Source organism: Scleropages formosus, chromosome 15, assembly GCF_900964775.1.
Source record: "Scleropages formosus chromosome 15, fSclFor1.1, whole genome shotgun sequence".
Taxonomy (NCBI): domain Eukaryota; kingdom Metazoa; phylum Chordata; class Actinopteri; order Osteoglossiformes; family Osteoglossidae; genus Scleropages; species Scleropages formosus.
The window spans coordinates 8376846-8394081 of record NC_041820.1 but is presented as its reverse complement, the minus strand read 5'-3'; the positions used below and the strand labels follow the sequence as shown (position 1 = coordinate 8394081).

The 17236-nt window shown below is 43.1% G+C and overlaps 1 protein-coding gene across 3 annotated transcripts in view; it reads left to right on the top strand.

Annotated features, from left to right (window-relative positions):
• Positions 1 to 17236, top strand: part of LOC108922141 (DNA (cytosine-5)-methyltransferase 3A) — a 47769-nt gene that overhangs the window by 4211 nt on the left and 26322 nt on the right. For 2 of the 3 annotated variants that reach the window (XM_018732088.2, XM_018732079.2), the window contains exons 3-4: positions 3821 to 3925; positions 11949 to 12300. In XM_018732088.2, coding sequence (XP_018587604.1) covers positions 3821 to 3925; positions 11949 to 12300 — 457 coding nt within the window. Of the gene's footprint in view, positions 1 to 3820; positions 3926 to 11948; positions 12301 to 15653; positions 16757 to 17236 lie in introns of those variants that run through there. The other variant, XM_018732097.1, reaches the window with a different exon arrangement.

Below are 17236 nucleotides of genomic sequence, written 5' to 3'. Positions count from 1 at the left end.
AGTGGGATTTTCACCCTAGCAACCATCCTCCAGCCTTAGCAACCTGTCTGTAGCCAAAGCAGCAGCACCACATCGCCATTATACATCAGTTCAGTGCAAGAGATTATAAAGAAAAAGCATTGAACTGAATAATAAGCAATTTAATACAAAATTTTCAATATTTATATATCATTTTACCACTTATTCCAGTAATACAGGCAAGCATAATGGTCATGTGTACTTTTGAATTCATTTTAATCCCAGTTCTGATTGCTCTTATCATATGGTGAGAATGGACATATGTGTATAATAAAGCATGACGTTGTCCATATTTTTCTGTTTTCCTCTGCAGTTTGGTGTACTGTTGTATTTGATAAATGAGTTACGTTAAATATGTTTTATTTAGGGGGGGCGCGGTGGCGCAGTGGGTTGGACCGGGTCCTGCTCTCCGGTGGGTCTGGGGTTTGAGTCCTGCTTGGGGTGTCTTGTGACGGACTGGTGTCCTGTCCTGGGTGTGTCCCCTCCCCCTCTGGCCTTACGCCCTGTGTTGCTGGGTAGGTGTGTGTGTGTGTGTTTTACTTAGGATTAGTTTTGTTGGGGCACATCACAGACCTCATAATTTGCTACATTAGCTCCTAGATCTGAATACTTTTGGGAGGGGAAAAACGTTCTGAAATATTTACTGTCATCCAGTATTGTACCTGTTTGGTGACCGAAGTCGACTCTGTTTGGTTGATTTGCTGCATTCATCAAGGACAAGATTTTGCCAAGATTCTGTTATTTGATCAGTACGATAATATGCAGACAAGGATTCATTACAGTTCCAGTGAATAATAACAATGTCCAAGTAGAATTTCATTAAATTTATAGCATTTATGAGATACAAAGTATTGTTTTCCACTATTTAATGAATCTGCAGTGTTCTGAAAAGATCAGAGACATGATGTATTTATTCATATTTATTAGATTTTCTAAGAATTTTAACCATATTAAAACCATTTTATTTGCTTATTTATTTAGCTGACATCTTGGTCCAAGACAACCTGCCACGTTTGGGTTTGTACAATAAGTGCATGTTAGATTAGAGGTAGCAATTAGTATGATGACAGACTAGGAGGAAGTACCATACTGCGGATAACACAAAATCAACACAGACAAGGCACAGTTGACAGGATCAGGACTAAGAAATCAGTGTAATATGATGGTAATCTGTGACCAGGAGCACACTGAGGTATAGATGTTGGGGCAGAACCACTGAATGATTCACCAGGGCAGACGCTAGACAGCTCCAAGGTGACCTGAGAAGTTACGGGTCTTTAAAAGGTGGCGGAACAACAGAGGGAACGCTTCCAGGGTTGCAGCAAAGGTTTTGTGAGGGAGGGTAGGGAGAGGTGTCACTCTGAAGATGGGGTGGTGTAGAACCACAAAGAGAGCTGTAGGTTACGATGAGAGTCTTCAGCTGAATCCTAGCAACAGTGTGGTGACCGCGATGGGACTGGATCAGACGAGTGATTCATGACCCACAGAAATGTGCAGTTGGAAAACAGTCAATAGCCACGACTCATCAAAGTTAAAGCTTTATATTTTAATTTTGATTTATTTTATTAGCTTATCCCTAACCTACCTTCTTCTCTTGTTGAAGTCCCCCCCACCCCATTTTCACTGTTGGTGCAGTGAATCCAATTTTGAGGAACCGGGGCGCACGCCTCAGCGACCTGCCGGTGGAAAGCCACTGAATGGATCCGACTTTCATCCCGAGGCTCGTTTGGTGTCTCTTGCTGAGACAAACAGAGCCATGGGCGGCATGGTCAGCAGAAATGATCTGCCAAAAACTATGAGGTCCTTAGGACCCACGAAGCACCAAATATCTGAGATTTCTTCTTCTTTTTAATATGTGGGTTAGGAATTCAGGAAGGAGTTTTCTTGGCTTTCCAAATGTACGCAGAATGAGTCGTTCATTTTCATCTCTCTCAATCATCGGTGATGTTGCTCAGTCGAACCTGCCGCCTACAGCTGCCCCATGGGCCATCTTTCATTCCACCCTAGTGGTGTTTCATTGCCACAGTGCGCACATTAAAGATAATTTAACCCTAATCGGAGAAGAGATGGCTGAGATCAGACGCCTTAAAATCCAAGCATTTAACGATGAAACCATTTGCCATTGCCTCTGTGTCCTTAACGGTGTAATATATAACCATTGTTGACAAAAAACATACATAGATAATATATACACCATTGAAATACAAATGGTTCATTTAAATTTCATTCTTTGAAATATTTTGTACTGAAACTCAGAATTAACAAGACAATGCTTTTGTTAGGAAATATTTTTAAGAAGCGGGGTGCGGTGGCGCAGTGGGTTGGTCCACAGTCCTGCTCTTCAGTGGGTCTGGGGTTCGAGTCCCGCTTGGGGTGCCTTGCGATGGACTGGTGTCCTGTCCTGGGTGTGTCCCCTCCCCTTCCGGCCTTATGCCCTGTGTTACCGAGTAGGCTCTGTGACCCTGTATAGGACAAGTGGTTCTGAAAGTGTGCGTATATTTTTAAGAAAAATAAAATACCAAAATATGCTGTTTTTTTATGTTCAAAAATAAATGCCATGGAATTGAAAATGGTATTATTAATACTATTTTCCTTTTGCTGCAATAATTTTAAATGTTTTGGGGTAATTATGTACCAGCTTTGGAGTGATTTTGGCCCATTGTTCAAGGCAGATTTGCCGTAGTTTGTTCAGGTATGTGAGCTGACACTTGTGGATTGCAGTATTCAATCAGTGCCACAGATTCTCAGCAGGATTCAGTTAGTACTTTGACTGGGCCACTGTAGGACACACACACACACACACACACACACACACACACACACACACACACACACACACACACACACACACACATACATTGTCTGAACCGCTTGTCCCATATGGGGTCACGGGGAGCCAGAGCCTAACCTGGCAGCACAGGGCATAAGGCCAGAGGGGGAGGGGACACATCCAGGACGGGGTGCCAGTCCGCCACAAGACACCCCAAGCGGGACTCGAACCCCAGACCCACCAGAGAGCAGGAGGAAAATCACCTTTTTTGTTTAGCCATTGTAGTTTGCAGATTCAGGCAGGTTCTCTTGCAGTGTCTCCATGTATTTTGGTCTGTGCATTCATCTGTTTTATCAAGCTATCCAGTTCATGCTGGTGAAGAACTTCCCCACAGCATGATGCTACCACCACCATACTTTGTTTAGAGATGGTATTTCTTGAAGCATGGACAGTATTAGGTTTGTGCCACATATAACACTTTGAATTTTAGGCAAAAAGCTCTATGTTAGTCTCACTGGACTACCAAACCTTTTCTGGCATAGCAGCTGGGTCAGTCTCATGCTTTCTCGCAAAATACAGGCATGCTTTAATATTATTGTTTTTACATAATGCTACGCTCCAGTATTAAACTGCATTTTAGATGGCCACCCTTCTTTTAACTATATATAATTCTGGTTTTTTTCTCAGATGCTGGGAAAAGAGCAATGAAATTATTCTCATCTTCTTTCGACTGTGAAAAACTAGTGTTATGGCTTTTGTAGACATGATTACCATTGATACTGAGAATTGTGGATTCTTTGTTCCTGGTGTGGGGCAGTGAACCCAAGGCGTTACATTGAGAAGAAATGTCTCCTTTCAGCATTGGGACTAAGTTTACTGTTATGTAAAAAAACTATAACAGTCAAAAAAGTTGAAAATGTAATGCAAATTACATTTTGAAGAAATCCTCATAAGCCCACATTGTGTGAAGCAATTCTGAGAAGGAGGCTGCGGGTGAATGTGTACTGACTGAACCTGTGTACGCATTCACAGAGGGGAGACGGAATGGATAAGAATCTCACCCAGGAAGAGAGCCTAGCTGATGCTGGTCCCACAAGGACACTTGGCCGGCCCGGGAGGAAACGAAAACAACATCTGGTGAGTAAAATGCCCAGTGTGTCGGGAGAGAAGTTCTGCATTTGGTCCCTTTGTGCTCCTGTTGGACTTTGGATCTTTGCTGGCTCCTCATCTTGTCAATACAGTTGAGACCACAATAATGTTCATTTATTCATAAAACCAAAGTCGCTTTAATGAGTGAATTAAAAGCTTTATAATACAGATGTCCCTCAGAAGTTTATGTATGGGTCGGGTTCTGTAAAAGTTCCAGAAATAGCTGTAATAAGTATAAAAAAACTTTGTCCATCCATCCATCCAGTTTCAATAATCGCTTCTCGTGAGCAGAGTCGTGGTGAACTGCAGCTTATCCTGGACACATTGGTCGCAAGGCTGCGGGGGGTACACCCTGGATGAGACAAAAAATGCTTTTTAAGTTTTTTTAAATTTGAACATTTTATTAACTACATGGGGGTGCGGTGGCGCAGTGGGTTGAGCCACAGTCCTGCTCTCCAGTGGGTCTGGGGTTCGAATCCCACTTGGGGTGCCTTGCGGCGGACTGGCGTCCTGTCCTGGGTGTGTCCCCTCCCCCTCCGGCCTTACGCCCTGTGTTGCCGGGTAGGCTCCGGTTCCCCGTGACCCCGTCTGGGACGAGCGGTTCTGAAAATGTGTGTGTGTGTGTATTAACTACATTCAAATGAATTTTAAATTGCAGTTTCTCAGAATATGTTATCCTTTAAAATTCTGATCTTTGAAGGATTGTTCCATCCTATTAACACTTTTGATATTTTGCTATTGATCAACAGCACTCAGCAACACCCAGCTGTAAACATTGTGGAAGCGAGTAGAATAAGGAGGTTCAATAGTCCTATTCTGTTTGGGTGCATCTTACTGACTTCTGTTAGTTAGGTGTTCAAATACAGGTTACGTTTGCTCTACAACAGACAGAAATTTTCTGCCGTACAGTGGTAGTGTTAGCTGGCACTTCAGGTAGCACTGCTGCCGCATAGCTCCTGGGCTGTTTGGATTTAGGTTTGAATCTGGCTCAATCTGTGGAGGAAAGGTGAGTGAGTAACCCTAAGTGAAGAAAATGCAATTAAAACAAATTCTAGAAATGACAAAATATTTGCGCCCTGTGTTGCCGGGTTGGGCTCCGGTTTGCCGCGACCCCGCTCGGGACAAGCGGTTTCAGACAGTGTGTGTGTGTGTGTGTGTGTGTGTGTGTGCGCAAAACCTTGCGTCTTACAGATGTGTCGGTTGATCATTTGTAACGGGGAAGATGCTAATCAGTATAACCCAGGCAGGACCGACCGTAGCATCGTAGCATAGTTTTTTGGTTACAGCTTCTCATATGAGTGAGCCACATACAGTTGTACTTTTATGGGTTAAACTGATTATCATTTACAAGTTAGAAAAACGTTTCAAGCTACTTAAAGACTGTTCAGAACATTCAGGCTTTTAATGATGCTCGATGAACTTGCATAACAGAGCGACATACCTGTGTCCAGATGTAAGCCATTTTCGATCGCTCAGTTCCGACCTCCGCAAATGAGCTCTTTGAAACCCTGCACTTATGTTTCATTAGTCGACTCTTGTAAGACAGAGGTGCTTTCAAATCTTGTTTATGAGAATCTCAGTGTTGTCTTGTGGTTGTCCCCCTCTGTCGATACCGCAGACTGGAAATATTACATATGCCGGTGAATGGAAACCATATCTTTGCACCGTGGTTCCATAGATGTCCTTCAAGTACAGGCTCATGAACATCACTTTTTTGTATTATGACTTATATAATTCTTCAAAGATCTGCTCAATAATTATGTAATGTTGTTATTGTTGGGTTGGACGTTATGCAGCCACGGGATCCATGCTGTCAGCCGTCGCGGAATGAGATGTAAACGAAGGAATGCTGTCACCGAGCAAATGCGAGGTCGCTCGACTGTTACTCGCTCTTGGATGAGAAACAAAGGACTGTTGATGTCTGGCAGGAGAGCTCAGTCACATGGTGCTGAAGCCTGAGGCTGGACACAGCCAGAAATGATATTTGGATACGCTTTATTTACCAGCAGAACCAGTCACAAAGTGTTTGCTGAACTGCTTTGTATAACAGTTGTTGTTTCTGTAAGAAATATGACTTCATAAGCATCTTTGTATTTATTGAATTTTGAGGTTCAAGCTAATTATTCTGAGCCACAACTGAAACTAAAGATTTATTTCTAACTTGTGTTTGATGTGTTGCTTGGTTTTCTTGATAATGCTTGAATTTGTAAATGAAATTAATGGGATGAAAGGTCTGCGGGTTAAGATTTTATTCTAGTGTTTTCTGTGAGGATCAGATTTGTAAAACGTTGTTCTTTTGGTCGTAATGTTGGTACTTGTAGCTCAGCAAGTCAAAAATGTAGTTTTACTTCTGAAAATCATTTTGATTTTCGTGACCCTCTCACCAAGACAATGACTTGGATACTCTATAGAATTTTTTTACTCTTTGTTTTTACTTCTCGCTCTCATCTGCTTTCCCATCTGCGTTCACAACTGTTCTCATCTCACCACTGTTAAATAAACCCTCTCTGGATCCAGACTCTAGAGCTACAGGAGTCTCTCTTCTTCCTTTTATATCAAAAACTCTGGAACGAGCAACCTATAACCATCTATCTGTATTCCTCACCCAGAATGATCTCCTTGATGGTTGTCAGTCTGGATTCAAGATCTAACGAAATTGGATTCAAGGCCCCTGGATTCAAGGTCCATTCCAACAAAACAGAAGTAATAGAAGCTCTGGCTACAGTGGCCTTCCCTTTGGTCCTCATCCTTCCCGTGTCTGCAGCATTCAGCACTCAACTTCAGGATTCTACTCTCTTTTCTCAGACAGCTTGGTGTCAAAGGAACAGCACTGAAATAGTTTGAGTCCTATCTTTCAGCTAGATCTGACCATGTGTCTGACATGGCTCCCGATCATCCCCACAACCCACTGGTGTTCCACAAAGCTCGGTTCTGAGTCCCCCCTCCATCTATACCTCTTCCTTCAGGTCTGTCATCACCTCCCACGGATGCTTCTACCACTGCTATGCTGACAATACCTAGCTGTGGTCCATCCACCTCTCGGGAACTCTGCCAAACTGGACATCTCTCTTATTTCACCTCGCCGTGCACCTAGTGATTCTAGGATAGACTCTGGACCCTCGCGACCCTGACCAGGAAAAGAAGTTCTTGAAACTGGCTAGAAAATGCATGCTCATGTTTCCGTTTCATTTCAGGTTATTATATGGTGTGCTGCTTTGCTGGGCAAAGTTTTATGCCAAAGTAGAGTGAAGATTTGGCTGCGTCAGACTTTTACTGCCATTGCCATGGTTTGTATGGAGGTCCCAGAAAGTGATAGTGTGTATGGGGACCTTCCCGCAGTGCGATACCCTACAAGGTGGACTTGGCATGAAATTCCCACTTTCTGAAGGCTTCTCTTTCATAAAAGCGATCATGAAATTTTTGCCACATACAAGTAGACGGGTACTCACGTTAATTCTAATGTGTTTTAGCTTATGACACACTAACATTAAAAATCTTTAAAGTTGATGATTCACATAAAGAGAAAATAGGCATTTGTAATAGTATAAATCTGTGTTGTATCATGTGTATAGTACTACATTACTATAGTACAGTGCAGAATTACAAACATATATGAATTAGTAGGCAAAAAAAAAAACTGCCATTTACTCTTTATGTTGAAGAGAATTTCAAGTGTTCATGTGTTAAATGTGAATTAAATGGTTGCAGTAGTTTGGATGCATTTTTTATTAAACAGTTTCTAACTTCCCTGAGTGTTTCATAAGCACACAAACAGTCCTTGCTGCATGAAGTCATGTTATGGCGATGATCTGTAGTACTTGAATAGAGAAGAGCCACCGATAAATGTGACATTCCGCTTTGCTGCTCTGAATTTCTGGCTGGGTTGTTTACATCCTCCCTTGTTTTGGAAATGTTTATTTTGTCAGTTGTCAGCATACTCTTATTTGGTGACCTTGGAAGAGACTGTAGTACATCACATTGCAGGGAAACCACACACATGTACACAGAAACATTCATGCACAAAGGAGATTTTCTTATTTGTTTTTGGAATGTGGGAATAAAGCGGTAAATGTGGAAGAAATGCACACCAACTCAGGGAGAATGTGCACATTTGGCACAGACACAGCCAGGGCCCAATTCGAACCTGCCACCCTCCCGGGAGCTTTCAGGCATCAGTGTTTACAGAGGACTTCATGCGATAAATACCACGTTGGGCACAGTTTTACACTATTATTCACGTTGTTCATAATCTTAAAGTTTTGTTGTCCACAGCGCTCAATAACAACTGCTGACAGACACCGATGTTCTATGAGTCCCAGTGATTAGACAACCGGATATGTAGGTACACTGGGCATGAGTTTGAGTCTGTCCTTTGACAGGTGTTGAGGAGGTGATGGTACGCCAGCTCTGTCGTGTGGTCTGTCAAGGCGGCTCGCAGCCGTCTCCAGTGTGTTGCTTGCCGCCTGCCTCGGAAAAGGGTTTCATCCACACTGCTCCTGTGGAACGTGCCGATACACTCAGATAAAAAATCCACACTTCTCTTTAAGTGCTTTTTTGCTCCAGATGCTGAATTTCAAGTTTTTCTGTCTAACTGAAAATGTGAAAACAGCCAGTTTTTTTTCACCTCTGCCTTGTGATTGGAAAAAAAAAAAAGAATCTGTTCATTTTGTAAGTACTTTTTCCTCCAATGTGAAGTTTGTATACTAAGCTACTTGTAATGATTTGCCCACTTATATTGTTTGGTAATTTTTTCAGTCAAATCGGGGTATGTACTGTGATCAAATGTACTACTTCTTGCCAAATACGGAAGAATATTCAACATATATTTTGCATTTTCAAACACAGTGTTTAGCAAGCATATAGGATTTAAATTTTTGTTAATGTACATTTGAAGGAACACTTCAAATGCAGTTTTAAAAGGGTGAAAAATTGTTTAAGTGATAAGTTTTTTGCTGTCTCACAAAGAAAGTGTGGGGAGGTCATGGGGGTCATGCATACACTCTCAAAAGCTTAGATTATTCAGCTTATTCAAATTTGCTGTGCCAAAAAATAAAAATGACTAAGAATAAACAGTAAGAAGTGAAAAATACTATTTTCAACTAACCTTATATTAAGAAGGCAATAAGATGGTAAATATGTTTGTGCCGTGCACACAAGGCCAGGAGACAGCCGGTAGGACCCAAGTGTGGGATCTTTTATCCGCTGTTCGCAAGGCAAGGCAAGAATCGTGGTCTGGGGCATCCGTGGGTCGAAGAAATGAGGAGCGAACGTTGTACTGAGGGAGTGTCCGATGTCGAAGGCAAAGAACAAGGAGAAGGTCGTAGACGCGGGTGGCAGGACTTGGGGATGAGGAATCAGGGCTGGGGAGTTGAAGCAGCAACACAGGGCAAGGGACGAGCAAGGCAAAGTGGCAGGCTGCCAACGCAGAGGGGATGGTTGTCTCAACTGAGATTCTGCAACCTAGGAGCGGTGGTGTGGCATCCTTTATATCCGCCCCCTGCTGATTTCCGCCAGGTGCCTTCGGCTGGGATGAGGTCGAGGGCGTGACAGTTCGCAGTCCATATTACATTTACAGTCAGCTGTCTAGTGTGTTCAGTCAACGAACAGCTTTCTGAAAGCGTTGTGAACGATGCGTATCGATGTGCTCTTGAGTCATATTCCGCATGACAGATCTGTTGACATGGAGCACGTCACTGTGGCTGGGGAAACCGTGTTGTGGTCGGATTCAAGAAGAGCCAGAAGGAATGGCTCTGATCCACAACTTGCTCGAGCATTGAAAGCCACACAGTTAAGGTTCTGGGAGTCATGCTAACAGGGCCGTTGCACAAGCGTGATCGAACCACTTCCACTTAGCCATGCAACAACTGCAGAGCGCTGGCAGATGCTCCGATAGAGGATTTATAATCTTTCGGATTAGCTGGGGTTGGGTCTGTTCGGGGAAGGATGCGTGTGGTGAAATGTTGGGGTGTCTCTCACATGGTACGCAAAACAAGTTTCGTGTGTAAAGTTCTTCCGTGATCTCAAAATAAAAGTTGAATAATTTATGCATGGTCATGCTTTACGATTCACTTTGGGTTCCAGTCTGAGAAGTTTTTCCCTCATTTTACACTAGAGTGTTTGAAAAATCAATTTGGTTATGAAAACTTAATCAGCGCGTATGATCTAAACTGGTGATTCCGCTGAAAAGACATCTCCCATGTCTGAATTGGGCAGAATGCTCCTAGTGGATCCATTAGAATTTAAAAAAATACCGCTCACGTCAAAAGGCATTTAGCTGGAATTTACAAGTCTTTCCATTTTCAGAGTTGACATGATCATTATTTAATCTTTTAGCTGACACTTTTCTCCAGAGCAACTTGAAATTTTACGTTTGTTTTCTAAAATACTGACAATCATGGACACACCTGGGTAATTTTTACTATATCAGCTGAGTGTAAATGCCTTCACTGAGGGTATCACTGTAGGAGGGAAATTTGAACCCCAGTCCTTTCATTGCAGGGTGATGGCTGTACCCTTTACACCACCAGCTGCCTTATATCACCTACTGTTGCCTTATTCTAAGGAAATATTTTGCCATCTTCTGTATCGTTCTTTACTTCTTAGCATTTGTGGAATACTCTCAGGATAAGAGACTTGACAGGACTAGAAGGTCTCTTTGTGACATCCTGGCATGTGTGTTTTAGGTGTGAGTGATTGTGTTGAGGAAACTATTTAGGATATGCGTTACCAAGCTATGTCCTTAAAACCGTTTTCAAGCAGAACGGTGATACGTTTGCTCCTCCGTACTGATAAAATTCTTCAGAACGAAATAACGCCGCAGTTCTGTGAAACCACCCTGAAGCTCCTCTGAAATGCAGACGTTCAGAGATACCGAGTAGCAGAAAATAATGTAGGTGTTTCTGAGGACCAAAAGCCTGTTTGGAATGTGCAGGCAGTTTTCGGGGCTGCTCCTAGCGCTCAGTCATTTGATGATGGCATTTAAGGTCAGTCCATGGTCAATACTCATCTTGGAAAGTGTTTTTTTTTTTTTCATTTTGAAACAACAAAAAATGGAAAAATGCTTTCTGTTGGAACGTTTAATGTTTTTGAGGTGTCCGGACATACAGGCAAGGTCCAGGAGCTGCCGTTCACATGCTGTCTTCCATTTTTTTCAGTCTGCCCAATCAGGCGCATTAAGATAATCTCAAGACGTTATCGATTCTCCTCAAGCTGGTTGAGATGCCTCCAAATATGGCTATTCCCAAACTCCTGCTTGTCAAACGGCTCGTCTTCATCCACTTAAAAATTTCCAGCCAGTGGTAGAGGTTTGTTGTGTGTGTGTGTGTGTGTGTGTGTGTGTGTTGGGCAAGTGTGCGATGTTTCAGTTAGATAAACAGCTGAATTGATGATTTTCCCGACAAAGGGGTTTAGGCGGAGATGTCTGAAACTCCATTTTTGTGAAGTGTGTGTGAGGCTGTTGCAGCGGTGTTGCATAATGCTGCAGGCCTGTTGGGAGGATGTTCTGTGTTACCAAGACAAGGTGTGGTGTGTCTGACTTCATGACTCTGGTGGGCATTGTTAGCTCTGCAGACACTTATTTCATATGCCATCTCCCATATGCCACGTCTTCCTGTGTCTCCACCACTGGAGAAGTATTCACTTATTTATAAATCGATAATTATGTTGCAAGACTATTTCCATATATTACGTCAACTGTGTTTTTTTTTATACCCTTCTATTTACTTCAGCCTGAGGTCAGGACCCTTTGATAAAGGCTCAAACAGTTTGAAAGGTTCACACGCTGAACTTTTTAATCCACCACTCTTTAATCCCCTTCGCCATAATCTCCTTATCACACCAGAGGAGTGAGTAAAATGAGATGTTATGATTTCGTTCTGTCTCAGTGCTTCATGTTAAAGTTTGCAGTGCTCGAATTTACGAAAATATTCTGAAATGTAGTACAATAAGGGGTGATTTTAATTTGGAGGCGATGTTGTGCTTTAATCACCAGTGATTCATGTATCTTGTGCAGATTGACACCTGCAGCTTACTGAAGGAGAGCGCGTCTGGGGCGAAGAGTCACATGGGGGTCGAAAGGAAGACCCAAGCGCAGATGCACAATGGCGACCTGGACTCCCACGACAACGTTAACACCACCAGGAAGCAGAATGGGAAGGCCCCGGAGAATGGCGTCCCAAAGAAGGCTGCTGGCGAGGGCAAGGACCATCCCGGCGAGGGAGCCTTGAAGAAAGGTCAGGTCGCCTCCTCTGTGGAAAACGGACACGTCTCCCACCTGGACCAGGACTCAGATGTGAAAGGGCAGCAGGGGATGTCGGTGCCACGCAAGAAACGAGGACGACGGAAACTGGAACACCCTGAAAAATGTACGTTCCCCCTCCCACCTGTTATAAAAATTTATTTCTCAACCTTTTTAAACATCTTAAGAAATAATGGCTAGTTTTACAAAACCTGCATTATATTAAATTTCTGTAAACACACACATAAAAGCATGAGGAAAGATGGCACATGCATAATATGAAATATATTGCAGTGTCGTCATTATCATCACAATCAACCTTCATCTGTAAATTGATAATTAGTACAGTCTATAGAGTCTATATGCTAGTCTATAATTTTATTTATTGCTACTTTATTATGCTATATAGTATATAAATTTATTTTTTTCCTAATTCAAAAGACTTGAATTAAGTTGCATGGTTCCAAGTGACTGGAAAAACATTTGCTGCAGATGTGTCTAAACAACAAAACAGGAAACGGAAGCTTTGGCTGGCTATATTTATTATGGAGTTAACTGGAGACTTGCTGTAGTTTTTTTATTTGCTTAACAGCAGAACAGAACTGGGTCACAGCAACATAGGAGGAGGATCAGCATACCAAGAAAGCGGCAAAACTTATAGCTACGTGCATAATACAAATCAAAGCCTCATTGTTACTGTATTCACTGGGGATGATCATATAGCAGCAATAATTACAACCTATTCTTCCACAATTCATTTAAGTTATCCTACAGGTAGAGCGTGAACTTTTCTAATGAAAGAAAGATAGATGCTAACAACATTATAAATGTTCCATTAAGCACATGTAACTTTTTCGTAGTAATACAGTAAGTTCTCAGCAGGTGGCATAGAGGTTCGAGCTGTTGCCTTTGGAATCCAAGGTTATAGGCTTAAATCTCCTGTTGTACTACCCCTGGTCACCGTACTTACCCTTTATTGCTCCAGTAAAATTAACCTGTTGCAGTTAAATGAGTAAACATAAGTTCTTGTAATTTCTATGTAAAATGTGCAATCATGAGCTGTGTATACATTACTGTTAAAATTATTTTAGGATTTAAAATAATGGGAACTAGAGGTGGCGAATTCTGGATGTCTTTGAATCTGCCATGGCGGCTTCCTCCAGGACCTTAAGTAACCTTTCGGTACTAAACCACTTGCTTTCCTTTCTGGGTGAAGCAAAACAGTGTGGGCATATGAGGCATCTGTGGCTTTCCCAGCACCCCCCACCACCCCGGCCCCAGCCGCAGCACCCTGAGAGCTGTGGTTAGTGGCGCACCGTAAACAGGATGGGCTGCTGAGCTGTGGGGCCTGTTAGCTGCAGGCGGATGTAACGTATCTCTGGCGCACATCTGTGCCGAGTGGCCGGGTTCCGAGAGAAGAGGCCCTTTCCTGTCTACCGTGGTATGTCTCCCTTTTCCGTGTACTGTACATATGAGAGAAAGACCTATGCGTGCTGATACCCTCTGTGCTGTTTTTGGGGGGGCTGGGACACCAGCGTATTTCACTGTTCATAGAAGGGAGGTCCTCAGTGTTTAGTGGTTACGGACACACACACACTTCTAACATGAAGGTGGCTGTTATAGTCCCAGAAGGTCCCCTGATGCTGTACCCTTGAGCCAACTCATAACCTGAAAAGCTAGAGGGGAAAAAAAAAAAAGCTTCTGTATTTATAGCTTCCAGCCTAGGATGGGTCGTTCTTGAGTAATTACATGCGTCAGCCTGTTCGAACATATACGTGTTATGTATTCTGCTGTAATTTGGTCTATTGGTGCTGAAGACGAGCAGGAGTCAGGGTCGAACGGCGGGGGAGTGAGCCACGGGAGCTGGGACGCGCTCAGCTGGCACTTAGTTTACAGCAGGCAGTGAAACCAAAACCTTCCTCTCAAACCCAATGACCTTGGCAGCTGGAATAAAAAAGCCTTTGCCTAATGAATCAGGTATTTACTTACGTACTCTCATTGACATGGTGGGAGAACTTACACAAGGGCAGTATTAGAGAGCTCTGGAAGGGGGGGGTGGGCTTTGCCATGCTGATTCCCCGATACTCTTGCTGGAGGGGCGCAAATAAAATTTCTCAAACCCAACTAGACCATTGCAGAATGAATACTTACTATTATTTTGTGGCTTAACCTGTATATTTGTCTTAAGTAACACAGTTTTACCCATTTATACAGCTGGGTTTTTTTTTAAATAGCGGTTAAGGTTAAATATGTTGCTCGGAGGCACTGCAAGTGTTTGTTCCTGGAGGTAGTTTTAAGGTTACAAGTCCCTTAACCACTTTTCTACCTGCTGCCTCATACCCATGTCGGTGGAAACAGGGATCATCTCTCTGACTTCGTTGTTTTAACACTGCACACACTTCCATGTGCGAGACATATCTCTTCAGGATAATGATTCTGTAAGTGCGCTTATCGAATTGGATGACACTGATTACTGTTAATTTCTGATTGATGCTGACTGCTGAACAGCGGTGAATAGAGACGCCTCCACTGTACGGTTCATTATGTAGTAAAATTTGTGTCAGAAAATATATGCCGATATTTCATCTACAGCACTTTGAGTTTAATTATTAAACATCTGCTCACTATACAGTTTCAGTGCACTCACATAGATGCATATGCACACGCAGATGCACACATAGACACCCTGAGAGTATGTGTTTTTAATGGCACTCATTAAATATTTTATTACTGGAAATATATAATTACCGGAAGAGCTAATTAAGAAGTGAGGATGGCAGAATACAGCTGAATTTCATTTTGACCGAATGTCCCCCCCCCCCCACAGGTGAGTGTGTTTTGTGGGTTTCGAGTTGATTTTGCCAAGCAGTGGGTCATTTACACACACCATCTGAACTGCTCGTCCCACACGGGGTCACGGGGAGCCGGAGCCTAACCCGGCAACACAGGACGTAAGGCTGGAGGGGGAGGGGACACACCCAGGACGGGACGCCAGTCCTTCGCCAGGCACCCCAAGCAGGACTTGAACCCCAAACCCACCAGAGACCAGGACCCGGTTCAACCCACAGCACCACCGCGCCCCCCTGGGGTCATGTAGTTATGTTTCAGGTGTGATGCTCTTAGAGTTGAATCTGAAGAAAGTTATCAACTAGACGAGCTAGCACACCAGCCAAATTTCGACTCTGAGCACTTGCAAAAATGAGGTGCTTAAGGAAACTGCTGTTCCATGTGTATGCCCAGAGTTGTCACAACCGAGGCCAGGAGAGGTAGGGGTTGGACCCAAGTGTGGGTACGTTCGTAGGGACAGGCAAAAACGGAGGTCGTGGACAGGCGTGGGTCTTGTAGGCGCGGACGTCGTTTCCAGGGGCAAAGCAAAACTTAGTAACCTGGAGATCAAGCAAGGGTCAGAAACCAGGAGAGTCAAAACACGAAACGGGGAAACTGGGTACAGGGAGAAGAACGCTGAGAATGTCACAAAGCCACGTAGGGAGGCATTTGCAAGATTCCGCACTCGGTACAAGGACGGCACTGCCTTTATACCTGGCAGGGCTGATTGGTATCAGGTGTTGTCGTTGTGCTCGCAGGTGTGGGCGTGACAAGAGTAAAAACTATAATATTAGTTCTTTACCCTGCTGTATTTATACCTGCAGTTTTCAAATTCCCGAGTTCTTCACCATCTGCGTTGAGCTCGAAATATCCGCATTTCTTCTCCTTTAATATTACCATTAAATCCTGTTTTAGTTTACTCATACAGAGAGAGATGGGTCATCCCATTTTTATTATTTGAAATAAAATACTAAGGAAAAGGTATATCCCCTGTTTCACGTAGCTTCTCCCAGGGGCAATGAGAGCTTAAGGCCTAGAGTTTTTTGTGTTGTAATGAAAAAAGTAACACCTGATGCAATACGAGTTATGGATGAATGCTGTCGTAGAGAGACCCTTAATTTAGAGATTAGACAGGAAAGACGGAGTGTATTATATTCCATGAAGCCACAGGAAGGTGGATGTTAGATTAGAAATTATTTTAATTTCTGTTTCAGCCTTCTGCCACCTCAGAGCCGTCCGGACACCAAAGACCAGTGATCACTGGGAGGAGTAGGACACAAGAACACGCAGAGTGTTTCGTTCCAAATCCTCCTCAAGTTTATTGTATGTTCACAAAGATTATATACTATTTTGCAGAACAAAGAAATAAGTTCTCATTGGTTTAGAAAGTGACTAGAAGTCTAGGGACAAGACTATGAAAGGTAATATTAAACAGCATAACACTGTCATTGGTTATACATATAGGGAGGATATGCGATATTTCAGTCGCCTTCGTTTGCCCTTGAGCATAGACAAAGAGAGAAAAGTTAAAACAAGAACTTCATTCTTGCACGCACATTCTTCACAGGTCTCACACACACACACACACACACACACACACACACACACACCCCCACACCCACCCACACCAGAAGAACAGGGAGGACAGAGAGATAGAGGTGGAGAAAAGACACGAGAGCCATTTATTTCTCACAGTGGAGTATTGAGAGCAGGGAAGGAAGCAGATTTCCAGAAGGGTGCTTTGCTCCAGTATCAAGGTACCGATCATAATCTGAGTAGTTTGACTGTTAGCTTAGCATGCTGCTAAATATCAGCGTTTCTGCTCCATAGGTTGCAGAATCTGTGGAATAATGTTGGCCATTCTTACCCTAAAACACCTTATCGTTAATCTACAGAGCCTGATGTTAAGTGCTGCGTTTGTATTGCGTGAAATTCAAGATCATGTTCTTGTTACTGTCCAACTACTGATATGCTAAGTGATAAGTATTTCTCTTTTACTTCTGATATGCCTGAAATATCAGAAACAGGAATTTTTGCAGCAGCTGTGAAATACTCTGTGCACGGGCGAGATGTGATGTAGAGGTTATATTGAGATTTCTCTGCCTGCAAGGAGTCAGACCTGTGCATGGTTTTGCCATGTGTTGAGGGAGATGAGAGTCTTGGCAGACACTGAGGTTTGAGGAGCCAATTTCCTAGAGCTCAGGAATGGTACCCCTATATTATGAACTCCTAGAGCA